The sequence below is a fragment of the Brienomyrus brachyistius genome, chromosome 7 (genome assembly GCF_023856365.1).
Source record: "Brienomyrus brachyistius isolate T26 chromosome 7, BBRACH_0.4, whole genome shotgun sequence".
Taxonomy (NCBI): Eukaryota; Metazoa; Chordata; class Actinopteri; order Osteoglossiformes; family Mormyridae; genus Brienomyrus; species Brienomyrus brachyistius.
Window position 1 is genome coordinate 20,469,902 of NC_064539.1, and position 26,981 is coordinate 20,496,882.

The 26,981-nt window shown below is 45.1% G+C and overlaps 3 protein-coding genes and 2 non-coding genes across 5 annotated transcripts; 2 read left to right on the forward strand and 3 right to left on the reverse strand.

The window, feature by feature from the left end:
• Positions 1–4,719: 4,719 nt before the first annotated feature.
• On the forward strand, positions 4,720–6,761 carry pole3 (polymerase (DNA directed), epsilon 3 (p17 subunit)). Its single transcript, XM_049019482.1, has 5 exons — positions 4,720–4,887; positions 4,993–5,081; positions 5,435–5,520; positions 5,634–5,752; positions 5,917–6,761. Exons 2-5 carry the CDS (start codon positions 5,016–5,018, stop codon positions 6,087–6,089), a joined length of 444 nt encoding a protein of 147 aa, XP_048875439.1. The 5' UTR covers positions 4,720–4,887; positions 4,993–5,015; the 3' UTR covers positions 6,090–6,761.
• A 683-nt stretch (positions 6,762–7,444) lies between these two features.
• Positions 7,445–10,721, reverse strand: rpl12 (ribosomal protein L12). The gene is made up of 7 exons (XM_049019481.1): positions 10,552–10,721; positions 8,954–9,027; positions 8,558–8,656; positions 8,384–8,465; positions 7,966–8,052; positions 7,589–7,701; positions 7,445–7,497 (listed from the first exon to the last, which is right to left on the reverse strand). The coding sequence occupies exons 1-7, from the start codon at positions 10,586–10,588 to the stop codon at positions 7,492–7,494; spliced, it is 498 nt and encodes a 165-aa protein (XP_048875438.1). The 5' UTR covers positions 10,589–10,721; the 3' UTR covers positions 7,445–7,491.
• Positions 8,164–8,288, reverse strand: LOC125746929 (small nucleolar RNA SNORA65). Its single transcript, XR_007399105.1, has one exon. It is a non-coding gene; the product is annotated as a small nucleolar RNA SNORA65 (small nucleolar RNA).
• Positions 8,760–8,886, reverse strand: LOC125746930 (small nucleolar RNA SNORA65). Its single transcript, XR_007399106.1, has one exon. It is a non-coding gene; the product is annotated as a small nucleolar RNA SNORA65 (small nucleolar RNA).
• Positions 10,722–10,920: 199 nt separating the features above from the next.
• lrsam1 (leucine rich repeat and sterile alpha motif containing 1) lies at positions 10,921–26,966 on the forward strand. The gene is made up of 25 exons (XM_049019480.1): positions 10,921–11,061; positions 11,780–11,963; positions 13,577–13,633; positions 14,301–14,345; positions 14,459–14,536; positions 15,760–15,828; positions 15,946–16,030; positions 16,551–16,672; positions 17,422–17,512; positions 19,231–19,340; positions 19,429–19,458; positions 19,558–19,680; positions 19,973–20,112; positions 20,325–20,369; positions 20,579–20,649; positions 21,133–21,232; positions 21,706–21,793; positions 22,642–22,716; positions 23,290–23,370; positions 24,024–24,119; positions 24,491–24,589; positions 24,975–25,106; positions 25,227–25,302; positions 25,462–25,640; positions 26,056–26,966. Exons 2-25 carry the CDS (start codon positions 11,880–11,882, stop codon positions 26,176–26,178), a joined length of 2,199 nt encoding a protein of 732 aa, XP_048875437.1. The 5' UTR covers positions 10,921–11,061; positions 11,780–11,879; the 3' UTR covers positions 26,179–26,966.
• Positions 26,967–26,981: the final 15 nt, after the last annotated feature.

Below are 26,981 nucleotides of genomic sequence, written 5' to 3' on the forward strand. Positions count from 1 at the left end.
ATTAAATGCAAGCCATTCTATTTTAAACACTGTGATTCATCTTTTAAATTCCATATAGACGGAAGCCGCGGTTATCTCACTGTTTCTACATTATCTCACACCCTTTCTGTTCCAGCTACATTCAAAACTGGCTCCATTTTTACCCACATTTTCCTAAACTTCTCCTCTGTCTGCTGTGAATAAGTCAACGAGGACATTTAACGGAATGGTTTTATGTGGCTTGTTTCCATTGTGTTCCACAAATTTGACATAGGCTCAGCCCAGTTTATTTTATAAAATAATCTGGAATTTGATATTTCACTTTAGGGCTACAGATCAGTCCCCAAGGTCAGAGAGACATCAAAATAGGGGGATAGGCAGAGTCTCACGGGGTAAGAGTAAAACTCAGGAATGGCGTTTAGTTCTGAGCGCCTCTTTATAACCAGCAGAGTAACTGTGCCTGGTGGAAAACGGGGGGAAATTTTAGTGCATCCACCCAAGATGTGACTCCTACGGGAGCAGCCCCGAGAAGCAGGCACCGAAAAAAACAGCATGATAGACTGCAATGGCACTCCTACTTCACTGGAATAACGTAACGATTTTATGAGGCAGTTGCACTGCCAATGATGGCTTTCATTCTCATGTGGGGCCTGTGTTGTGCCTCACCCTCATTGAAAAATTGCACAATACCGAATGGCCCCACTGACCAGTGCTGGCAACTAATGAAATATCATGAGAGGTCAAAGGTCAGATGTGAGAATTTATTCATACTTTTCTGCACAATGACACCTGTTGGACACAGGAGTACATAAAAAAAAACAAAGTTTCTTCAAAAACGGAAAGATTCTGCATTTTTTATGTGACCAAATACTTTTAGTTGGTCAACACATGCAAATGCCTGGCCTAAAGAAATCCAATTTGTCAGTTATGATTAATGTTATTCTTTATTATATTAATACTATTAATCAAACACCATTTTATTCAATTTAAGGCAAATGCAGCTACTGTGGTTTTTGTTTTTAAAAGAAGAGGCCAAAAATGGATTTAATTTTAATTAATTTCTTTTGTCAAGGAACGTGTTCAGGGTCTATATCAAATAATTTTCCATATTATTAATCTTTCCTTAATTAAAATCATGAAATTGATTTTCTTCATAGAACAAAAGCACTTACTGTCTTCAAACAAATTACAGACAAAATGATGGAACCACTTTTGACATCTGGCGTCTGACACATCAAACAATCATTGTCCACCGACTGTAAGCACAGCACATAGTAGACATGCAATTAAATAATGTGATGTGTACTTTTATTCACAGATAATGTTAGCGAGATTTTCTTGTCATCCCTGTGTCATCATGGGGTTTCCTGTGGGCAGGGACGGATTACGGACCGGGCCAGCGGGGCCGCTGCCCAGGGGCACTTGGGGTGCAGGGAGCCCGTGGGGCCCCTAGCCCAAAACAATTTGCAACGCTTATCAACAATGTATTTTCGTTTGTCTATTTTAGAGGGCCTACATTCTTTGATCCTCTGCCTACAAGGGCCCCTGACCCTATAGGGAGGGCGTTTGGCTGCCAAGGGCCCTTGAATTGTGGTGGTTGTGGTGGTGGTGATGGTGGGGGGGGGGCCTCGCGAACGTTTTGCCCAGGGGCCCACACAACCCATAATCCGTCCCTGCCTGTGGGTGCTCTGGTTCCCCTTCCTTTGGTCTTCCAAAGACCAAAAACATGCTGAGGTTGACTGGAGTTACCAAACTGTGGAGAGAGTGAGAGTCAGAGAGAGAGAGAGAGAGAGAGAGTGTGCATGTGTGTGTGTGTGTTTGTGCCCTGTGATGGGTTGGTGCCCCATCCTGGGTTGTTCCCTGCCTTGTGCCCTGTGATGGGTTGGTGCCCCATCTTGGGTTGTTCCCTGCCTTGTGCCCTGTGATGGTTTGGTGCCCCATCTTGGGTTGCTCCCTGCCGTGTGTTCATAGGCTCCAGGCCCTCTGTGACCCTAAATAGGATGAGTGGTTACAAAAAGTGGATGGATCTGTGGTCAATCTGTAACAACCTGAAATGTCAGCCTGACATCCAAATATTATACTGAAAAGAAGGGGAGGTACTTGTCTCACCCCTCCAGCCTACACCCAACATATTTTCTCCCAGGGTCATTAGTGACACCTTGTGTTACTGAAGGGAATGATATCACGGTGAATTACTACAGTACAGAAACCTCAATCGAGGGGTTTATGGAGTTTTATTCAACTGCCTGAATTTAATTCATGTGAGCAGATGCGTACTTTACTGGCTAGCAAACGGAAAGCAGAGTGTCTTTTAAGCTTTGCAGATTACAGATGTAATTAGGGGACAGTCCCTAAGTTATTCCTTATAATTAACATTAACAACACAGATTATGGCATACATGACTAACTGCCAAAATCTTGATGGTACAGGAGACAGATAACAAGGTGCCAAAGGTGCAAGAGTGGGATAAATATATGATTTATGGATAAGTCTGGGAAATACAGTGCCTGTTGAATGTAGCACAATTCTTGCAAGAGGCTGGAAAATGTAGATTTTATATAAAGGATGGAAATAATTCTAGCCACCAAACCAATTCAAACCCAACAACATAAATTCCAACAGAATCGTAACCACGGGATACAGGAGTAACAATGATAAACATCTTATATCGTTTGATAAGAATCTTCTTACATTTATTTGTTCCGTGTTTGATGCCATATTATTAAAATATAAGAGAATGTGGGAAAGTCTGAGAACTTCCCAACTTGAGACAGAGTTATTGGTATCCAGAGAAATTGAAATTTTGCTTCCTCTCTGGAGACACGTGGAGGGGATGCATGTGTCTGAAAGAATTGAGGGTAATTTACATCAGGAAAGAAGAAGGAAAAAAGCAAAATGCTCTTTTAGTGCGGAAGGAAAACAAAACCCAAACCACACAGCAGCTATATGTCCAAAGGCCTTTGCGGCATCCTGTAGGACTGATTTTACTGCAGAAGCAAACAATACACATAAGCCCAGATACAGGAATGAGGGAAGGTGATGTGAATCATGACAAAGACTGGTGGTCACCTGACACATGGAAAGTCATGAGCCCCCCCTGCATCATGCTGCACAACATGAAGAAAATGAACCACGATGCTCATAAAGACCACACAGGCGTAAACGCTGCTGTTTTTACAGTTGTGCTTGATGTAGAGGTTACATCAGCATCTCCAACAAGACCCAGCGCAGATGAGCACACAGCTAAATGAGCAAAACATCTCACAAAAACCCGAAAGCACTAAAGTGCCCTTAGTATATTCGGCATGACATCACTCTGTTGCCATTGACTGAATGGAAAAGCACACAGTTCCCATGAAAAATAAAATATAAACATAAAATGTCTTAAAATTGAATCTTAAGCAAATGTAATTAAACCAAACTCAAGTCATTTGTATAAATGGCACTGCGAAAACCAATAAAGAAAAACCGCAAATAAGTACAGTGAACAGTGCTCCACTCTCTGCTGGAATAAAAAAATAATGCAGTGGGCTGTTTGGATCAAAAGAACAGATCTTTTCTTTCCCTAGAATTACAGGGATTCAGTTTCTTGGTTGCAAGCGGTTCAGATGTAAATAGTTAAACTATATAATGGTGGGGAGGCCACACACGGCTGTGTACTGTGAGCAAACTTGGGGCACATGCAAGGGATGCTTTTATTCTGTGAAAGCAAGGCTCCCGAGCTAGATAGGTGTCTGTGTTGAGGGTGAGTAGTCTTCAGCTGAGATCATGGACTCTTCTATTCTCTACAGCTCTCTAGGATGGGCTGCCTAAATTGTTCCACTCTGTATGCACAAAGACTGGAAGCTGCCAAGCCATGGGCTGTGGTCATTCCTAGAGTGATTCACAGTTGGCAGCTCTTTTCCTGGGAGGTGATGGCTGGGTGCTGTTATTTTGCCATGCCCAGTGGTTCCCCTTCTTCTGCACTGAGGACCAGGAGGTACTTGTGATGATGCCATACCAATCTCATGCTTGTCCATCATTAATGAATCATGATGCATCTGTTCTCTCAAGTAGCGACTATATTTGTTCATGATTTGCACTTCAGTAGTAACTAAGTTATTACTAATTAGTATTTGTACCAAATAATCCAATCTTTAAAACAATCACCCCTATCTTACTTCAAGCAAAATTACCACATCGTGATTTTTTATTAATGGTAACAAGCCATCAAAGAATCTAAATGCATTTCTGAAACACAAACAAAATGCTGATATCGGGAAATTGTATTAAATCAGTTCATGGATGCATTATAACCGCTTGCTTGGGCAGAAAGCATTTGCGCTCACATTCTTTTCTATAAAGAGACTGCAAACGACAAAGAGAATGTAAAAGATAAACTTAACATCTTTTCCTTTTTTAACTAAACTTTTTTAACGAAATGCTTTTATTCATGGGTAAACTCATACGGACCACATACGGTAAAACACGCCTCGTGCAAAACTTAAACACCATGTTACAGCGCGCCTCCTTAAGAGAAATTTGATCTGAGCATGCGCAAAGCTGTCCTCAGTTGCATTGTGGGATCGATTGATACCGTCAAGCACAGTTTTACAAAATGTATATGTTAATAATAATACTGATAAACGTAATCGATTTCAAATGTAGAAATGCACAATAGTACCGCAGGATGTGTCTTTTTTACACAGATGTTTTACACATTCTTGTTGCCACTGAATTGCGACAAGGGTGAAAGTTGAAAGGTCAAAACGCGCGCTGGGGCGCGAAAGGTCACGACTCGAGTGGATCGGAGTTACAGTGAAGAGAAGCCGAAATTTTATTTGGGACGTTTGTCTTACGTCTGTGGAGTATCACCGTAGAGTAATTAGTTAGGCGGTAATTTAAACACGGTTAAAGAACAAAACGTGGTAATTAATCCGCCTGTACACCCCTCGCAGAGCAGACATATATGTGTACCTGATACACACGCTTAAGCCAATATACAATACTTCTTATTTTTTAATCATTTTTAGTGGCCAAAACGGTGGAGTAAACCATGGCTGAGAGACCAGAAGACCTGAACCTTCCGAACGCCGTCATCACCCGCATCATCAAAGAGGCGGTGAGAGACCCCGCTTCATTTTTGACCTCATTTTTATACGATCTGCGCGAATACAAATTATACATGCATTAAAAACATTTAAAAACTATCCATTTTGGTTAACATTAACTGACCCTGGAAACATTTTACTCAAGTAGATTATTACCATCAGTCAGTCCTGTGTTTTTAATTTGAGAACATAGAATTTCTGTGAATCCGCATGCCAGTTCGTACGATATCAGAAACTATATTACAGTGTCGAGTGTAATTAAAGTCCAAGCTGAAATACATTAGTCGGACGTAAATGGTCACTTTGTGCTGAGGTGATTGAACACACTTTGACGCTGTCACTCTGTGTCGTTCTACTCGTCCAGCTGCCGGAGGGGGTGAATGTGTCCAAAGAAGCCAGAAGGGCCATTTCTCAGGCTGCCAGTGTCTTCGTGCTCTATGCTACTTCATGGTGACTTTTTCATTGTCCAGCATTTGTCTTTGCAAACTAAACAAAGGCTCTGTTAACTAACCTTAAGTTTGGTGTTTTTTTTCCTCATTCCTTCTTGTCTCCCATGGCATTAGTGCCAACAACTTTGCCATGAAGGCCAAGAGGAAAACCTTGAATGCAGCAGATGTAATGGCTGCCATGGAGGAGATGGAGTTTGAACGGTTTCTCCAACCACTGAAGGAAGCTTTGGAGGGTGAGCTTGGGATTTATGATGAGGGTTAAGGGCTGGGCATGAATTTAGCTGCGTATTTTGCTCTTGGGCAAAAACAAGCCTACTGCTAAAGTACAGTCTCATTCCCCAATCCTTAACCTCTGCGCCCCTCACAAACTGACTGTGCCACGTATTTTTCCGGGCAGGTTTCAAGAAGAGCCAGAAGGGAAAGAAGGTGGCATCTGAGCAGAAGCAGAGAGAGAAAGAAAAGAAGGCCGATGCAGAGAATGGCAAGGGCAAGGAGGAAGACAATGAAGATGAGGAAGAGCGTATGGATGAGGAACAAGAGGAAGAAGACGAAGAGGAGGTGGAGAATTGATGGTCGGTTACATGTCAATATAGTCTGCTGTCTGTTGTTGGACATTCACCTGTTATGGATGGTAATAACCATTATTATGACCTGATTGGTAGTTCCAAATGCGTATGAAAGTCATCTGACTTGGGTGAGAGAACTGGTAGGTCAGAATGTGGGTTCTCTATGTGTAGCATTTTTTTTCCTGAATGTCGTGTGTTTGGGATACGGAGGCAAAGGACCTGCCAAAACCTACATTTGAAATGGTGTTTATGATGGGTGCTTTGACGATGCAGCTAAAAGAGGCTAACCCACCTTTGCTTCCGGCTCTGTGGAAAAGGACCAAAAGCCTTTTGTACAACTGCCTTAACCTGGGGAGTAGCTGGATTAAATGGTTTGTAATATTGGCATACAGCTCAGGGAACTTACTAAAGGCACAGGCTGGGAGTTGTGCGAGGGATCTGTGCCGATACCTCCAAGAGGGCTGCATTACTGCATCAGCTACATTTTTTAAAGGCAAACTATAAAATCACATTGGAAATTCAATGAGGAAAAAAAGAACCTCAATTAACCAAACATAACTGAAGATCTGCATTTGTGATACCAGTGGTTCATAGGGACTTTATTCAACTTCCTTCAAGGTGCTTTTCCTAAATTTGTATATATATATGACTAAATAAAGTTTGATACTTTTGGAAATGTGTGATTCCTCTCGTTACAAAATCCATCCAATGCAAATGTGCCATGGGAGACTAAATCTGCCAAAGCCGAGGGGTGTATATCAAGCCAACTTGACCCAATGCTGCCTCATCAAAACGGCACCTGTTGGTGGTCTAATGCCAATTAAAGGAAGTGTACAAGTCCACTTCTACCTTAAATTTCCATGCTTCAATAATCTGAACACACGCCACATAATAAATCGTGTTACATGAGGGGTAGGCAGCCCTGATCCTGGTGTGCTGGTATCCAGCAGGTTTTCTATTATACCTGATGAGTAACTATCTGCCTGATAGGAGACCAGGTAGGACAGAAAACCTGCTGGTTATGGGCACTCCAGGATCAGGGTTGCCTACCCCTGTACTACTTCAGACTAATATATTGGTTCTCAATCTTGTTCCTGGCACCCCCCCCCCCCCAAATGTTTTCATTGCAGCCCTACCTTAAATCAGGCTAATTTGGTCCTTAATAGGCAGGAGGTGGCACCAGAACAGGACCGAGAACCACTGGACTAACAATCCCTGTTCTCACTGCAACAAGTGAGCAAAATGCTTGCCGGTGTCCACTGGTAACAGTTCATATCACCGCCCATTTTCACTTTAATTCACTCAATACTCTACAGACCAAGACCAGCATTCACTCCATGCCAAACAACAAAATGAAAGTTCTCATGAAGTTTCCTTTATTTTCACACCCCTATATTCCACCATGTTTACTCCTGCAAAGAAAGAAGAGAATTATTAATCAATCATGAAGATAAGCCAAAAGAAGTCACAACAGAGCAGCTAAAACACAGCAAGGCCACTCACAGAAGGACACTCCAGTCTGCCGCTGTTAATCTCGTCAATGACATCGTGGGGGGGGCGGCCGTCGATGGTGCAGCCCACAGACTGTGCAGTGCCCAGGATCTCCTTCACTGTTCCTGTGGACAGCACACCATGCCTTCATGTCAGTCACAAACTATGGGTTCCATTTTTGGGGTTCATTAACACTCAAGTTAAAGATCTTTGGAACAAAGGTCAAATTTAAAGTTGTGTGTGAATTTTTTCCCCACACACATCTAAACTGCTGAAACGGCCAGGCAAAATCTGGCTGAGTAAGAATTATGTTAAGACTTAGGACTTTGGTGGGTTGTATTAGTTAAACTGAACTCTTTCCTTTTTAAACCCCAACCCCTAGTACTTACCAGAAAGCTCTCTGGCAATGGACCGGTTCCTCATTTGGCGAGCAATGGTAATGATCTCCTCAAAGGTCACGCTGCCATTGTGCTTGACTGGGGGGGACAACAACCACATGCGTTCAGGTGACATTCATCAGAATGGGGGAGAATCCTCCAAATACATTAAACGCTATCCAGGGGGCCATGTTTAGGCCCCCGGAGCAGGCATGTTCCAGACCTTTTGGCACAGAGTTGCCCATCAGTTGGGGCAACCCTGCTTCCTAGAGCTGGGTCTATCCAGGCCCCCACTGGAACATACCAGTCACCATGCAGGCAGGTATAGTGGCGGAGGGACTATTCTATCACTCAAGTGGTGTGCAAGTTAAATTATAGAAATGTAGCCCAAGGAGTTCATAAGCAGCTATGGAAAGTGGATCGCACTCACTGTTCTTGACCTTCTTCCTGTCACGAGGAGGCTCCTTCAGTGCCTTGATGATCAGAGCCGACGCAGAGGGTACCACCTCGATCTGATGGAGAATGCAGATCCGTCAGTCAAACTGCACACTCGGAGGACTAAACATCTGAGCCGAAACGGTGGTCGGGCTCTCTTAGGACATACCGCAGCCTGCCTGTTCTGGATGGTCAGCTTCACCGTGATCCTTAGACCCTTCCAGTCACCGGTCGCCTTGGCGATGTCGTCACCCACTTTCTTGGGAGACTGTAAGGGGCGGCACATCGTTCAGTAACCTCAGTTTGATGTGTGAATCTGATTAGTAAGACCAAGAGCTAAAAATCGAGGTGCAGAATCTCCGGGATTGGTGGCTTGTTCCAGGTCTTTCGGCACAAAGCTGCCCACTGTTTTGAGCATCTCTGCTTCCTAGAGCTGAATAACTCTGTGTCCCCACTGGAATATGCCAAATCACTGGCACAGACAGGCATAGTGGCGGGGGACATCAGTTTGATCCCTTCCCTTTCCCCTTCCCTCACACAATGATGGTATTAAACACACACTTACCAAACCCAAAGGACCGATTTTGGGGGCCAGAGCTGAAGTGGCACCAACTTCTCCTCCTGTGCACCTCATGTACACTGCAGAACACAGCACACATTAAGTGACCTGAACTCATTTCTCAGTTGTTCTATAGCAGGGTTTTCCAACCCAGTCCTTCGGGGCCCATGGACATTCCATGTTTTTGCTCCCTCCCAGACAGTCCACTAGAAGCAGGGAGAGAGTAAAAACGTGGACTGTCTGGGTGTCCAAGGAGCGGATTGGGACTATTGGGACACTATTACACAATCTAAGCAGTTTTACAGTAACAGCAGCAACAAGAAACTCAAAAGCTGTCAAATCTCCAGATGAGCAGCTGGCATCAGAGGTAGTGTGTAGCTCAACAGCTACATCTCCATTTTGAGCCCCAGCAGAATAGCCACATGTCTCTGGGCCCTTCAAGGCCCGTCACTCCCCGTTGACCCTGTGCTTCATTCTTTTGACCTAAATACATCCTTTAGCTAAATCTATAAAAAAATAAAAATACTAACTAAAAGATGACCATTTCACATGAGACTTCCTTACATAAAACTGAACGTAATGCAGAATTCGCCCCCCATCAGCCTTTTAGTTACACCTGTGTTCTAGCAAAACACACCAAGCTCTCTTATGGCTACAGAACAGGAACCTTGTGAAGTCCACGTAATTTTGAAAAGTTCCATGATGTTCAGAACTTTTGCTGTATGGAAGTCCGGAAATCAACCTTCTGAACAGTTATTGCAACTTAAATTTAACCAGCCAGACTAGCTTTGAGACTCATTTTCTTGACTGTTACGTTCCACATGTAAAAGGCAATACAGCTGCCAGCACACCTGTACCGGGTATTCAGGGTTCTTGATTGTTTGGTTCAGGTGTGCTGGGAGGGAGCAAAAATGTGGAGTGTTGATACAACCAGTGGAGGGCATCACACTTCTGTATGCCGTACATTTACACATTTTCAACCATGATTAAGACCTTTAAGTACAAATTACGTTTTAATATTTGAGACCAAGTCTTAGCAAGAACAGTCACCGTTGCCCACTTACCTTTCAGAGCACACTACGCACACCGGCTGCATGTATCCCGTAAATATTAAAGGCCTTTTGCGTTTATAGATTGGGTATTGTGCGGAAAGCTTGCCAAGAAAGCAGGTTAGCGATCCACGTTTGAAGTACTGCAGTTACCGGTTAACTGCGATAACTAGTTTAGATCACGCCTGTGAAACCAGGCCGCTCTGCCCCCACGTGGGATTATTCCGGAGGGTAAAACGGCCGTACAGCCGGTCCCCCACCCCCGATGCGATTAGACAGCCACTAGATCCTCTAGGATCATGTACATTTTATAAGCTACTAGAGGCCTGGTGCTTAATGCTAGGCCTCAAAATGTCCGATATAACTATTATTCATATACAGAAACGCCGATTGTCACACCAATATTCAAATCAAACTTGTTACCTTACTAATGTAATATCCATCGACTTATAGAGGGTTATTCATTTTATTTACAAGTATTCAAATGCTAAACAAGCACCCATCAGCGAGCACTAAGGATATCCGTGGGATGACTGCAACATGAATTACACGTACCAATTTTAACTTCAGTCGGGTCAAACTTGGGAGCCATGGTGTCGCTGTGGAAGTTGAGCTCAGACCAATTTAAGACAGGTGAGGGTGTCGGATGAACCCGGATTCGGGACGACCGAAAAGAGTTGCACCTTCACCGCGTGTTACGAAAAGAAAGGAAGGCAATGCGGTCATGCTGTGCTTTACTTGCTTGCAAATGTCGCGAGAACAAAAGACGCCATCTTTATTGTGGCACTTCCACGTCCATTTAGGGCATACATGATGAGTGTGGTTCAAAGGTGTTTAGGGACGTATAATATCGCGGTGTCAACACTGAAAACGTGAGAAACCCGAGAGAAGGAAGCAAATTCTAATAATTCCGATGATCATTCCGGGAAGTTGAATAATAATACATTACCTTAAAGACTCGGTGTGCTTGTTGAATGCAGGCCCGGGGTGGCCGTATGCTTTTAGATTTCAGATAGTTTTTTTCCGGGTCTTCTGGATCTGTCAACTAATCAGGAGCAGAAAGAGGTACCGTTGCATTGTTTATTTGGAATTCAATAGAAAAAAATGTGTCACAGTTAGTACCAGTCACATTCATCCACATCAAAACATTAAGTTAGTTGTATTTTTGTTGTTAATTGTGAAGTTGATTTATTATCTTGTTTTTGTTGGCCGTCATACTATAATGGGTACAGCTGAAATAAATATTTCACGACTGCAATAAAAACAGATGGCTCAGACTGGACTGGTCTCACCAGGACGCGGCTTATCAGACTCGGACCCTGGGCTTGGACATGCTGCGATACTCCATCCACTGTCTGTGTTCGGGTGGCAACACCTTGGCGAATATAGACGGAGATATAGACGATATATCGCGTTAAAAAAATCACGGACATGGTATTTAAAAACGCAACCTGCCTAGTGGTTTTCTTAATAAAAACATTTTGCCAGGAACAGGATAACGATCGCTTGTGCCTAACAGACTGTGGGCGTTGTTGGCATTACGTTATCATTTAGAAAGAAATGTGATTCATCCTACCATCCTGAGGAAAAACAATAACACTGTTTCCTTTTTAATGCCTGTATATTTAAAAATGTTTGAAGACTTGCGCAGTGAAAGAAAAATCAGTTTAAGACGTTGCCCATCCCTCCATATTTTACGCCAATGGTTCTGGAAACCCATAGAAATTTATTTTGAATAAAGTTTGTTTGTTAAATATGTCAATGTCTTCTCCCCTGCATTAAGAGCTCCAACAGTTGTTGTGAGACATATAACCTGTCCACCAGCGCCGTGACACCCCTCGGAGGTGAGCCGACGGGACAGACTGCGGGGGTTGAGACGCAACATGAAACTCAACATGCCGCTGTTTTTCCGTAAGAAGAAGCCCAGCGATGACTCCAAAAAACGCCTGGAGTATCAGTTGTGCCTGGTGAGCCTCCTAACCTTACACATCTGCACTTGCGGAGCCCCACGTATGATTAGCGAATCCCACATCTTCCGAAAATCGTGTCATTCGTGAACTATACCTTATTTTAAGCAAACATTTAGAGTGAACGAAATGATCTCTGTCACCACACTGACTCGTACCTTAAATGAGAGATGTCTCGTCCACTACTGAGAACGTCTGAAGGAGTCAGCATGGGAAAAAATGGCTTAAAGTGCAGTGTAATATATATCTATGTGAAGTATGCAGGATTTTTTATAACGTACACACTCATCAAGTTAAGGTGTGCAATCAGTAAATAAAAAAAATGCTCAATTGTTTTAATGAGAAATTATAAAAATGTTTAAATAGACAGGCATGACGGATGCATCAAACTGTTATGCCTAGTAACGTAAAAGTTTACTGTGGGAAAGCTGGTCAGTTAATGCTGACATACTTGGGGGAACCATGGAGAGATTCGTAGCTGCTAGTCTTGATGTCAGCCTTTGATTTATGAAAAACTGTAAGTCTCTCTCTTACATCAGAAAGTCACTTCCACCCTCTACCTGACTGGTTTCTGGTCGTTCCCAGTGTCTCCAGCTTCACCTTGTTCTTGTGTACTGATGTCTTACAAATTTTGAACCTGGAAGCAACCTGCTGCTCGGTGTAGCCTTCTGCTAGCCAAACCAGGATTAATCCAGGATTTAAAAATCCAGATCCCTAAAAAAAATGGAGTAGTCTCTTGATTTTTCCAGAGCTGTTTAATATAAACATACCGGTCCAGATCTTTAACTTAACTGCATGTCTGCAAAGGTCATTTGTCTTTTCAAATATGTCTTTTACTGCTGCCATGTTCTGCCACACAGCTCTTCTGCTTCATTTTTGGGGCAATGTGTCTGAAAATGAAGCCTGGTGTAGATATTCATCCATATAATATTTTGGTGAATCAGTAATAAAATTCATCAGATACTTTATGACTCACTTTATGCTTTTACCCCTTTGCTGCCACTAAGCGACATTGCTTTACTTTTTGGGGTGATCTGTTTCACAGTTTAATCAGTTCCAATCTGCCGCCACCCACACAATGCCTCTGCAAAGTTTGAAAATCTCCATCAAATGCTTATTGAGTTATCTTCCTAATGGGATCAAGTGTCAAAAACTGTCCCTTTTTTGGCTATCACTATACGGCGCTGCTTCAGTTTTGGTGCAGTCTGTCTCAAAATTCAAACCAGTTTTAGTTTTTCACTGATACAACGCCTGTGCAAAGAAGCAGGTTTTAAGTAATTAGCTTGCATAACAAATTGTCTGTGGTGGTGGCGGTAGACTGCAGAATACATTTTCCTGTAACTTTTCTAGACAAATGGATGAACAGCAAGACATTATAGTCATAATTATTGATTAAAGTTGCTGTACGCAGAATGCGATGGCAATCTGTGTTTTTCCTCTTCAGACGGCTTCCTGTATTTAACAGCTTACCCCCCCGTGCCCCTTCCCATGAAAATCATCTGGTTCCACCCCCTGCCTGCTTCCTTAATGGAGGCAGCTGATGTTACATTATAAACAAAACTGATCTCTCCCATAGTGCATAGGACTTAAATGTGCTTTCTCTCTTACTGAAGTCTAAAGAAGCCGGGGCTGATGATATCTTGGACATATCGGACTGTGAGCTGACTGAGGTGAGCAGATCAGCTCTGTAATATAGTAGACTCTCTTTCCCAAAGCAAGAGTCATTGTGCAATGTGTTTGATTGTGAATAATGGATGTGGATTGAGTTTCTGCATTAAAAATCCATAGAGAATACCACAAAGAAAGTTGGCGTCCTTAGTATTGTAGGCATTAGATTTTGGTACACTGTTCGTAGATTGATGTTTACTTGATACCGTCTACAAACCTAATGTCAGGGCAGGGTTTCAGTTGTAAGGACAGCATATAGTGCAGCTTGTTGTACATATAGGGGTGTTTCTCAATATCCGTACTTGACCGTACTTGTGTTCTCGTGTACCTGTTTTATGTCATCTTCCATTGCCAAAGACCAGTTCCAATACTCAAGATCCCTGGATGATGTTCTTGCCGCACCCCAAATATCAAGGGCACATCAGTTGCATTATCATTGCCAAAGGAGATCAATCCCATGATTCATTGCACCCAAAGTTTCTTGGGAGGCAAGTTAGCAAGACTGGTCTTGCCAAGACCACAAGTACGGTCTTTGCATTTTTGGTATTGGAAAAACACCCCCGGTCTTTTAGTTTAGTGACTCTGTTGCGTCATTGGCTGGATGCAGTAATGTAGATTAGGGTCAAAGGTCTGTGCCTTACCTGGTATTGTTTGTATGCTCTCCCTCAGGTGCCTTCCACAGCCCTTTCCATATGTAAGGTCCTGCAAAAGAAGGTGAGGTTAGGGGGCCTTGGACAGAGCTTCTGGATTGTGGGGTTAAAAGTGGTCTTCTTTGGCTATTTAGATATTCAGTTTGTAATCTTCTGACACCATCTCACTATATGCAGGTCTTCATCCTTCATGGAAATGAACTGAAATCTCTCCTGCCCAAACGATGCTCCATCACGTCACTAGCCACCCTCAAGGTGCTTGGGATCAAACCCATTTTATTTACATTAAAGTTTCATATATTGGTATTCTCTTCAAGTTTGAGCTGAACAGTCCAAGGCGACTCGTATACCTTTGTATAGACATTTGTGTAGCTAGTTGAGACTACAATAGCTAATCCTTCCTGCTGAGACTCAAAACTTAACTTTATGATTTGCCAGTTTAATGTTAACAACCGGGGGCGGCATGATGGTGCAGTGGATCGCACTGTTGCCTCACACCTCTGGGACCCGGGTTTGAGTCTCTGCCTGGGTCGCATTTGTGCGGAGTTTGCATGTTCTCCCCATGTCATCGTGGGGTTTCCTCCGGGTACTCCGGTTTCCCCCCACAGTCCAAAACCATGCTGAGGCTAATTGGACTTGCTAGGTTGCCCGTAGGAATGCATGTGAGAGTGACTGGTGTGTGAGTGTGCCCTGCGATGGGCTGGCCCCCCATCCTGGGTTGTTCCCAGCCTCGTGCCCATTGCTTCCGGGATAGGCTCCGGACCCCCCGCGACCCAATAGGATAAGCGGTTTGGAAAATGGATGGATGGATGGATGTTAACAACCGGGGGCGGCATGATGGTGCAGTGGATCGCACTGTTGCCTCACACCTCTGGGACCCGGGTTTGAGTCTCTGCCTGGGTCCCATTTGTGCGGAGTTTGCATGTTCTCCCCATGTCGTCGTGGGGTTTCCTCCTGGTACCCCGGTTTCCCCCCACAGTTCAAAAACATGCTGAGGCTAATTGGAGTTGCTAAATTGCCCGTAGGTGTGCGTGTGAGAGTGAATGGTGTGTGAGTGTGCCCTGCGATGGGCTGGCCCCCCATCCTGGGTTGTTCCCTGCCTCATGCCCATTGCTTCCGGGATAGGCTCCGGACCCCCCGCGACCCAGTAGGATAAGCGGTTTGGAAAATGGATGGATGGATGTTAACCACTGTGCTTCCTACTGGCCAGACGCATGTTTCATTCTTCAGTAAGGAATTTACTCTCCCACAGTGGGAGAATTCTCATTTGATAGGTGTAGTTAAACACTTGTAAAATAAATTGATTGGTATGGTTCATACCAATCAATAAATCTACTGTAATGTAAGGATCTCAAAGTCAGGATTTTAGTTTCACACATTGCGTGATAGATTCACAAACACACATTCTAGGTGTCTTGTCTCCCTCAGTGGGTGTGGAGGAGTTATTAATCACCTGCTCATCTTTTTGATATTCTTAGGTTCTGGATCTCCATGAGAACCATCTGACATCGCTTCCAGAAGATATTGGACAGTTGAAGATGTTGAAGGTCTGAATACAATCTCATCAGGTTCCAGCAGCCAAAACAGTTCAACAATAAAGAAGGTGACGCCGATGACATGCTGAACATTGTCATCATTGGAGGCTCTCCTGTTTGTCATGATAGGTGCTCAATGCTGAAAAGAACCAAATCAAGGTACTCCCAGAATCCATTGGGGATCTTCGGCTTCTGCAGACGCTCAACGTGAAGAGTAAGTGCTGGAGGGACACGGTGCAGAATCTGAATAATGAAAAATGGTGGTCGGTCATGTTGAGTTGAGTCCAGCAAAGATGACATTTTATAGCGAGCATCACCTGTGAATTACTGACTGGGCATAGGGCACGTTTACAAAACAGATGGATGAATCAATGGATGAATGTCATAATACATGAAGGAAATGGGGACTGTGTGTTTTGAGCTTGATTTTCAGAACCGCCCCTTTCAAGCTTGACTAGAAGGACCTATAATGTCATTATACTTAATGGATCTCAGAGTTATGAATCTCCTGATCTCTTAAAATCACAAAGTACAATTTTCTTTGGGATAGTAAGTCTTCTGATTCTGATATTGGCACTTTGTTATCAGGCAGGCTTAGTTTTTCTTGAGGGCGGACCTTTAGGTGGAGAACCTGGATCAGTTTATTCATTTCCTGTTAAGGAAGCTTGCGGTTAGGCATGGATCATAGCAATCTGTTTTGGGATCAGTGTTCATGTCTGACCCCCTGTGTGCAGGTAACCTCCTGAGTGAGCTGCCCTCCGCCTTGGGTGGCCTGTCTAGCCTGCGCACACTGGACATCAGTGAGAACCACGTGCGGGAGCTGCCCACGGTGCTGGCGCACATTAGGACCCTGGAGGTGAGTTTTAATGTCTGGGGGGCGGGGCTTAGAGGAGGCGTCCAACTGTTTAAAGAGAAAGAACTGCTCCTGTTGTACCGAAGCATCACCTTAGTCTAATACACGGCTGGGAAACTCCCAGCCTGCAAGACAGTTTGATTTGGCCCTCAGGCATCTCAGAAATGCAGTTTTTAAAAATGTTAGATTTTAGAACCACTGTCTACCATGAATCTTTGCGTGTAACTTATTAATTAAATATCGATAGTGTTTTTTTTAGAATTGATACCCGTATCACGAAATATAATTCACAAGAGGTTAGAGTGATGTATGTGTTCAGTTAGCATGGCCCTTGAACGAAGTTCAAATGGTTCCCGATAGAAGCAAGGTTCCCGATAGAAGTAAGGTTCCCCATCCCCCTTTCTAATGCCTAATCTACAACAGGAGGCTTCTTTAAAAGTCTGGTAACTGACTATTAGTAAAAATCCCCTGCTGACTTCACTTACCCTCAGGGTTCCACTAACTGCCTCAATAGGAAGCTACAGTTAAATACTTGTGCAAGACACAACAGTAAGTCCTCCTGGGATTCATACAGGTAGGCGTGAGAAGGACAAAAGGCGTGAACATAGTAAGGCAGAAGCCAGCCTGCCAGGCTCCGAGCTCGGTGTGAGATACCCGGCACTATCATCGTGCGAATCGTGAAAACTAAGCGGTGCAGCTCATGCGACTCGCAAACAGACTGAGTTTGGACCTGTGCTGTGTGTCCTGGACAGTGCCTCACACTGGATGTTGCCCAGATGATGTTCCCACCCGTCTCCATCTGCGGCGGGGGCACTGAGGACATCCAGCGCTTCCTGTGTGCGGGTAAGGGCCTGGGAGGGGGGGGGGCTGGGAGGCTGGGCAGTTTTGGTGGGATGTCATGTGCCTGGTATAGCTCTCGTAGTCCTGGAGGATTACGGAGAATTGCTGTTCTACAGTCAGAGCGCTTCCTTGACTGGCTTTATATACAAGGGCGGAAAAATGACAAAATGATCAGACCTGACATGACTGCGTGTTTAGGAATGAACCTGCATAGATTTGAATCTTGGGTCTTGAATTCTAATGTGGCTTTGCAGTAGTGTTGTCAAAAGTATCGAAAGCACAGAAAGTATCAATTCTATTGTGTAAAAAAAAAAATTTTTTCAATGCTCATTGTTTGTGGTATTGATTTGAACAGCCTGCACTTCTGCTTCACTCTGACCACTGAGGCTTGTAGGTATCAATGCTCTTGCCTAGACCTGATGCAGTATCACGCACGGGTGCTTTGTCCCATTTTCCCCACCAAGTACACACACAGTTTGTCGACATCAGAGCACGACGTGCCTCCTAAGACGTTTCAGTTTAAGTGTTCAAAGTTGCATAACTAATGTTTACATAGTCTAGGCCAGGGGTGGGCAGTCTTATCCAGAAAGCACCGCTGTGTATGCAGGTTTTGGCTGCAACTCCCTAGTTAGATTACTGATTAGAGGGCTGATTGGCTGAGGAGTCCTCATACCCGGGTTTGAGCAGCTGACCTAAAGGTTATCCCAAAAACCTGCACACACAGCGGCCCTTTGCGGATAAGACTGGCCACCTCTGGTCTAGTCACTTGGGCTCTTCACAAACACTGGTGCACTTTGCATTTACGTCAACATGCGTCACCAGAGTGTGTAGGATCTCGGTGCGCTCGCACTTAAGGGGTCAATGGGACGAAGCCAGGGTGTTACTTAAAATCACTATTTCAGAAGCGGTTTTCATCACTGCACTTTGTGCTAAGTGACGGCGGTAAACCACAGGACATACACAGTCCGTAAACTTATCTCAACATTTTAAATCCGGATGAATTAAATCTAAATATTAATCTGTCTGAGCCTCTTATGTTTATAGAGATGTGACTGTTTTCTACGGGTTAAGACATTTTTTGTAGTTTGTTATATATTTTCACATTAAGACGACAGTCTGCAGTTATTTTACCTGTCAGTTGTGTTTGGTCTTGTGAGGTTGTGTTGATTAGTGCTGATCATTCAGGTGCAAGCTTTTTCACGTAATGGAATTGTTAGAAGTGTTTGTGCTTTGAGACACAAGATAAAACTGTGAAAAAGTAATATATTTCTGTTCTGTTATGCATTATAATAATTATCAAGTCAATAATTATTGTACAGGTACATAGAGAGACGAGATGACGTGGCTCCAGTTTTTTTCCAGTGCAGATGAGATAAAGACACGTAAGAAATAGGCACGTGGTAAAATAAATAAATAAATATACTTTTTTTTTTTTACTGCAACAAAATTGCAAGTGTCAAATGGTATCAAATTTCCATACCTTTCTTGGTATCGTATCACAGTTTGAATTTTGGTATTGTGACACTACTTTGCAGTCCTGCAACTTTCATGCATGTTTAGCATGAGTATTTAAATGCAGCTTGGTTACTGGGGTGTGATGTACAAATGGGTTCCTCACGAGTTAAAATGATTGTCCTCTTTGATCCTGGTTCGCTGGTTAATCGTCTGGGTCTCATTAGCAGCCCCCCAACATCCCCCCCTCCAATTCTGTCTGTCCACAGAGATCGGTGTGGAATACTGTCCCCCCTCTCAGTACCTTTTGCCAGTTCTGGAGAATGATATGTGGCTCCCGGAGTATGATTGCGTGGATGGGGAGCAGGACGCTTGGCAGGTGGGGGCCCATGATCCTGTAAGAATTCTGCCACCTGGGGGATTTTAATTTAAGATTCACTATTTCCTCTGTTTTTCTCTGTCTATAGAATAAGTTCCAGGACTACGCCAAGAGGAAGGTAGGCTTTCCGTTAATTAATAACACCTGTCCTGACTCCGGGCCTGGATATGATGTTCACTGAGTTCATGAAGGTCTGACCTCTGACCCCTTCCTTCAGGAGCAGAAGCAGCAGGAGAAGCTGGAGTTCGAGCGGCGGCTTGAAGTGGAGCAGCGGGAGCATGCACAGCTCCTCCACCTCAACAACTTCCGCAAGGATGACATCCTGCAGTCAGTCAGGCAGGTGAGCCCTGCCCTGATTGGCCCCACTCACCCCTGCTTAACTACACCCATCTGTAAATAACTCCACCCACTCTAACATATCCCCGCCCATTCCTCCTCAGCCCCGCCCCCTTTGCGCTGCCCCACTCTTCCAAGAATAGAATTATGAGAAGCTGCACTACTCTTGAGACATATAGTCTCCTACTCACATTGTAATGAAGTTTATATTGCATTAAGTAGTTAAAATCCTCCAGTGAAATATCCCGCTTCAGCTGATTAAGCTCTGTGCCCCCTGTTGGTCCTGGGGTCCGCAGGAGCAGGAGCGGCTGGAGCATGGCGTATCCCAACAGCAGAGGGCGCTAGAGGCTGAGAGGTTACGTCTGCTGGGACAGCTCATGTTGGCAGAGAACAGCCTCACCTGCCGCATTGCACACCTGCTCCAGGAGAACAAGAGGTGCGTATGTGTGCATGTGCATACATGTCTGTGTGTGTATTTGCTTGTGTCTGCTTTAGTCCCTGCTTTAGTGTATTGTTTCTCTTCTTGATCTCTAATGGCTGTTAATGTCCTATCAAAGTGTGGTGTTTTGCATGGTGGCGTTAATTATTGGTAGTTTATAAGATGGCAGGGAGTGGGGGGTTTTAAACACTGTTTTGTTCCTGTTCTAGTCAGAAGAAGAGCATGGAGTTCCTGCAGGCCCTGGAAGAGGACCGGTAAGAGGCTGAAGCAGGGAACATTCTAGGAGTTTTGAATGTGGGGATGCAGAATAGGGACCATAATTCATACAGACGGGTGAATGATATTGCATCTGTAGCCCCGCCCTTGAAGGGTGGAGACTGCCAAACCAATTCTGAGCTCTGACCTCAAACATTTAGAGATGCTTTGCAAGCTGAAGACCCCTCTCTCGCTCCCTAACCCACAGGATACGTTTAGAGCAGCTAACCTCCATCACCCAGGAGGAGGCCAACTCCCTACGCAAGAAAGAGGTGGCAGGTGTGCTCTTCAATCCCATAATGCCTTTGTGGGGGCAGCTTACTGTATATGTTTTATGATGCATGGGGCTCAAGTAGGGAAGTTTGAAATTTTGTTTAAGCCCAGAAAATAGTTCCACACAATCTACATGTTATGACTACAGCAAACTGAAAGTTAAATGAAGAATTATGCCTGAAATGTCTTCCTGGACTCTGAACTAGTAAGCTTTTAGTCCAAGTTCAGTCCCTGACCACTTTTATATCCAGGAAGCAGGTATCAATTACCTATATGCTTATATTGAGTTTTTTTTGTTGCATTTTAGTATTTTTATCCCAAAATAAGTAACATGAGAAGAAATGGCAGACTGCCAATTTAACTGCTACGCCATCTACTGGCCATCTGTTTAAGTCACTGCATAGCTTCAGATTCTCAGGGGGACGATATAAATGCATTGAACCTAAACTGGTGACTCTCTTTTTCCCTATAAACCCTCCTGTCCTGTAGCTGCGATGCAGCAGATGCTGTCAGAGAGCTACTCCATGCAGCTCCTGCAGGAGGCGAATGAGGCCCGCAGGCACAACCTAGTGACAGAGACATGCAGGAGGTGTGAGCCCCGGGCGGAGCTCGACCGGCTGAGCAGTTTGGAGCACGTAGCGTCTCCTGGAGCTTTGCTAGCTAACCCCATGTGACCAGCGTGATCGTCAGCCAGCGCTTATGAGCTCTGTGTTGCACTTCATACCACTTGTGGTGCATTAGATCACAGCACAGTGGGGTTGAGTGTAAAATTCACTTTGGGGCTGGTTATTGCTGGGCGTAACCCTTTATCTCAACCTGTTAATGACTCGCTGACCTCATGCGTGGGCCTCGGTGAGAGAGACATAAGACAGCAGGGTGCAAAATGAATCCCGTGACTGAGAAACCCAGCGTCTGAATTGTTAAAATCACGGCTGTGATGTAATGGACCAGGAAGTGATGTAATACAGAATGAGGTAACCGATGTATGGGCCAGAGAAGATCCCAAGGGGGTGGAGTCATTCTATAGCACATTCTCACTCTCACTGTCCACCTACTCTGCAGTTTGGAGAGTTTGGATAAGAAGTTTGACCAGGTGCTGTCCCTGCAGCAGCTCGACAAAACCAAGGCTATCGCGCATATCCTGCAAGAGGTACAGGCACAGATATACCGGCGAAACACACACCTTTTGGTCATTACCAGCCATGGGGCAGGCCTCCTGGTCCCACCTCTGTGCTGTGACAGAGGGCCACAGTCACATCATGGGGTGTGTTATTAAAATTGTACTTCTTCCCAACTATAACAAGCTAAACCCTCTTACAAATGACAGAAACATACTGTGGAACTGAAAAAATATTATGGGTGTGTCTGAAATCACATACTTGTTTGCTGTGTAGTAGGTGAAATATAGTATGCAACACTAACAGTATGTCTGAATCCAGTGGATACTACACTATCCCATAAGGCCACTGGAGCAGCAGCCAGAGATCAAGAACATTTCACACTCAGAAATTTGTTGTCAAGATGGTGGAGGAAGAGGCATCGCTGTATAGATTTAACTAAAAACAGTCTTAACAAAAGTCGCCTCGTATGTATTAATCCGTTGATAGTTTTTAATAGTTTTGACTTTTGGGGGTCGAAGTACATCATTGTTAAACATCCAGGTCAGGTAACATATGAGATAACAGCCGCAATGTGTCCAGTTGCATGCATACTGTTTTCATGAGTACTTACTGTCTATGTATGTACAACATTAATAGTTGAGTAGTAGGCTTCTGATGAAATCCAGTACCTACTGTATATGCGTGCAACTTCAGATGCACCCTATTACTATCATACTGATAGTAGCTTCTAACTAAAATGTCCCAGGCAACCAAAATAACAGTTTTGCTGAAATTCCAGGATCAGTTTTACTTATAAATGAAACAAATGGGCATCTGTCACCATGGTGACCGTGTCTGAGTCACATGTCACAGGATTCTGAATTATCGCCCCCTGCAGGAGGAGATGCAGAAGGCAGCGTTTCAGGCGTTGCAGCTGCAGAAGGACAGCATGCATGGCTTCATCCGGAGCCAGGTAGGCGTGTCATCCCTGCCCATGGGGTGTGCTGGGCGGGGCCCGATGGTCTGCACACAACTTGCAACATAATGTACGAGAGAATTGTCACGTCCATGAGACGTCTGGATGGGACAGTGACTATGAAGAGACGCCACATGGACCATGCCCATCCTCCCACCTCACCCGGGAAGGGAGGGGTCGGGTGGGGAAGGGGGAGGACCCATCCCCTACACCTCCACACATTGCTTATCAGTTCTCATCGGTGCCTTTTTGTTTTCGCTCTCCTTATCCCGTCAGCTGGTCTTTGCGGCTCCTCATCTCTTGCCTCCTGGATTTTTTACCTTTTGATACAGTTGACGGTCTTAGGGAAGCTTGTATTTCTGGCTATTAACCTTAACCCTGAACTTGGCAGATTAGCTTAACTCACAAATTTGATCACCGATGAATGTGAGTCTACAGTAGTTGCAGTTGCATCCACACCAAAATGTGAAAGAGTACATGACACTGCTATAGAACTTACCCTCCCTTTACAACAGTGCCCCCCTGTGGTCACATCAGGATCATTCACACCTTGTATTTTCATGTTTCTAGATTAGGCTAATAGAAGCTGAGTTAATGCAGCTGACTAAACTGGAGGTAAAGCGACGCAATCTGGATGCCGAGAATTTGCAGGTATGTGTTAGGGCGGGGCTTGTGGACTAGCCACCAATCTGTGTTCCCATTGGCCAAAGACTGGGCAGCACTGGCTTCCAGCTGCCTTACCTATATGGTTATGTGTGTTTCTCATAGGCAGAGATGAAGGTCACAGGTACAGAGGCTATCCATAAGTAGTGTAGGATCTCTATTACACCATCATAAACACATGGCAGGATGTTCATACAGAAAATCCTAATGTGAAGGTTCAGATTCTTGTGTTAATAAAGGTGCCAATTACTGTAATGTACCTCTGTGCCACCTAACTGCCCCACACTGTCCTTATTTGCTGTTCCCTGCTTAGCTGAGTGTCATTTTGCTCTCCATCACTGGCTACTCCCTCGCTCCATTGAACTTTTTCATTAGAACACAGGGGTACCATCATCACATTAACTGACTGATTCACCACTGGTGAGGGTTTCCATACCCCCAAGACTGGACTACATACACAGCCCCATGTGCCCGTCACCTGGGAGCCATGGTCGATTTTGTCCTTATAGCCCAGCAAACATAGGATGCTAGCCCCTTGCGAGATATTGTTTCCTGGCTCGTGTGCTTAGAGGGTGCCCGGAAGGGCGCCACCCCCTGGCAGCTTGTGGGATTGACCGCTGTCCACATGCCTGCCTGTGTAGGAGATCCTGTGTGAGCAGCGGGTCGCCCTGACGGACCTGCTGCAGCAGCTTCTCAAACAGAAGGACCAGCGGGAGATAGAACTCAGACACGTCCTGGTGAGTGGGGGGAGGGGCTGTTTGGGGTGGGACCGCACTGAGGTGTAGGGATGAGCAGATGAGATGGAAGGTGGGGGGGCAGGTACCTGATAGGGATTAAGGTGGGGGGGGTACTGTTTGTAACTAAGATGGCAGGTGGGCTGGACAGGAATTCTAAGCCAGGGAGGCTAGTGGGTGGGATTGTCCTTCATTATACTGTCAGTCAGGAACTGCTTTTACCTATTTCCTGTAAAAGAATTTGATTGTTACCTGACATGGAATTCCATGTTTCACGCATCAGGATCCCCGAAGCTCGAATTCTGCATGAATGTTTAATTTTGCCTATCAGCCGCAAGTTAATGCTGTCATTGACGAGTGCTTCTGCTCGGCAGGCGGAGCTGGAGATGAAGAGTGAGTCCAACCAGCAGAACTACTGGATGATTCAGTACCAGAGGCTCCTGGATGCCAAGCCGCTGTCACTGCGCATGCAGGTCGGTCCAGCACTGCCTTAGCATACTGATGGTCTGATGGCAAAATGGAATGTGTTCTCTTTGCTTCCACCAGAGGGCAGAGTTAACCTGGTATTATATGTATTTTTAGATACCCAGATTTGGAACAGTTTATATGTGATTGATTGCATTTTCATTGAGCATATGAGTCTGCAGCTAAGGTAAAAGTACCATTAGCTTCTTGGTTAAAGAGTGATTTTGATTCCAGACAGCCATCCAGTGTTATTAGAATAGTGTTGCTGATATGTCATTAGATTTAACCTCTCCAACCCTAATCTTATTTTTTTCTTTCACACTGACTTACCACTTAATCCCACCTGACCCCGTGTGCATCTCTTATCGGATCTCGCCTCCGCTGCACCCCCAGGAGGCTGGAGTGGAGCAGGAGCTGGTGTCTCTGCTGTGCAAGCTGTCTGCGGAGCACTACCTCCCGGTGATCGCTCACCACCGTCTGACCGCCGAGGCACTACGTCACATGACCGTGGCCGACCTGGCCAAGGTGCTGCCTGCGTCTCTCTGCATTGGCGATGCTTATGATGATGAGCATGTTACTGTTTTGTTGCTTTTCTGTGGTACCTGCTTGCCTTCTCTGACACCTTGGTTATGTCTGCATCTGCAGCTGGGAATCAGAGAGGTCGGGATCCAGAAGGCTCTTCTCAACTGGTGCCAAACACAGGAAGTCTCTCCCACTAAAGGTACTGGTTAATCCCTAGTTATCCACCAGCTCAGCCACAGGAGAGGCTAGCTTCCCTGTTCTCCTGGTGGCCATACGTATTGGGGCGGTATGTGTATGTTTGTGTGGCTCGTAGCTCATGTCGTGTCGACCTCACTCTAATCACCTTCCCACCCTACAGCTGCCCAGCCTGCAGATGCGGGTGCCAGCTCCCTTGCGCCCAGTGCCCCCCTCCTGTTTCCAGAAACCCAGGTGCCGCCGTGTCTCCCTGGCCAGGCGGTGGCGGTGGTCCCATCGGCCCCCAAGCCCCAGGATGAGGCACCCGGGAGTTCGGAGTGTGTTGTATGCATGGAGATTCAGGTAATGTCAGACGGGGCCTACATTCCCACCAGCCTGAAACCACAGCAGAGTTTGACATTATTAACAATGACCAAAAGGACACTTCATGAACCATTGTGGTATTTTTTTGACCCCCATTAGATGGTACTTTTGGCTTGCTTTGCGGCATATTTTGAGCCCTTTTGTGAACAGACAGCACCATCTAGTGGGGTAAAAAACATACAGCAAATGGTTCATTTTACAGTAACTCTCTTCCTTGGTTGTGAAATAGCTTGGCTTCCCTGGGACTTGAATTTTTGTTTTAATTATTGCCTGAATAATTACACTGATAAAGTGATTAAAGGGTGATGCAGACAGGGAATGCAGCCTGCGTGTGGTCCCTGAGGTTCTCTGCTTGTTGGTTGACTTGATCTCTCTCTCGCTTGCATCTTCCCAGTCCCAGGTGGTCTTCCTGCCTTGCGGCCACGTGTGCTGCTGCCAGACGTGCAGCGATGTCCTGCAGAACTGCCCCCTCTGCCGCAGCCATATCTCCCAGCGCGTCCGCATCTACCACCATTAGGGGGCGTTACATGTGCCCCACACAAGCTGCTTGCCATTCTGCTATGAGGAAACTGCTCACCCAAAGATGGAATTATTCTAAAAGAGACCCCTCTTATGAAACCCAGCAAGCTCTCAAACCCTGTGCCTTTCCCGTCATGTAATAATCTTACTGACTGGTCAATGTGAGTAACATACTTCCTAATGAATGTTTCGTGGTTTTGCTGGCCTGGTGAATTCTGCGGCCTGGTTCCAGGGACTGCCCTCGCCTCTCCTGGATCTGGGTGGTGCTCCCCATCTCAGCAGCATATGGTCTGCGGAGCACTTCCCACCTGAACTTACTGGGATGGAAAGCTGGCTACCTGTTGGATGGTCATCACAGCTGTTGGCCTGGCGAATTCTCCCGCACAGCCATTGCTGCCACCTCTACACATCTCAGAACTCGTAGGAATTTCGCTTGTGTAAAGCCCCTGAGCTGTGTGTTTTCCATCCATGGCCCAAGGTCCAGGATGTTTCTGGTCAGTGCATCCATAGACATTTTCACAAGTGCATACTGCATGGAAACCATTGAATCGCAATGAAATATTTATCACAGCAAATAATGTTTCACAAGTCTCTGTTACATTGCCGTAAGTGTCCAAGTGGTCCAGTCTCTCGCGTCAGTTATTTAAACAGTGCCTGATGGTGAATGTTGATAGTACCATGCCGAACTCTGTCTTCTCATTAAATATGCAAACGTACTCCTGATTGATATGGCATGCACGTGATTGGTTTCAGAATAAAGACATCTCTGTGTGGTGTGTTGTGGTACTCTTTTGCTGTGTT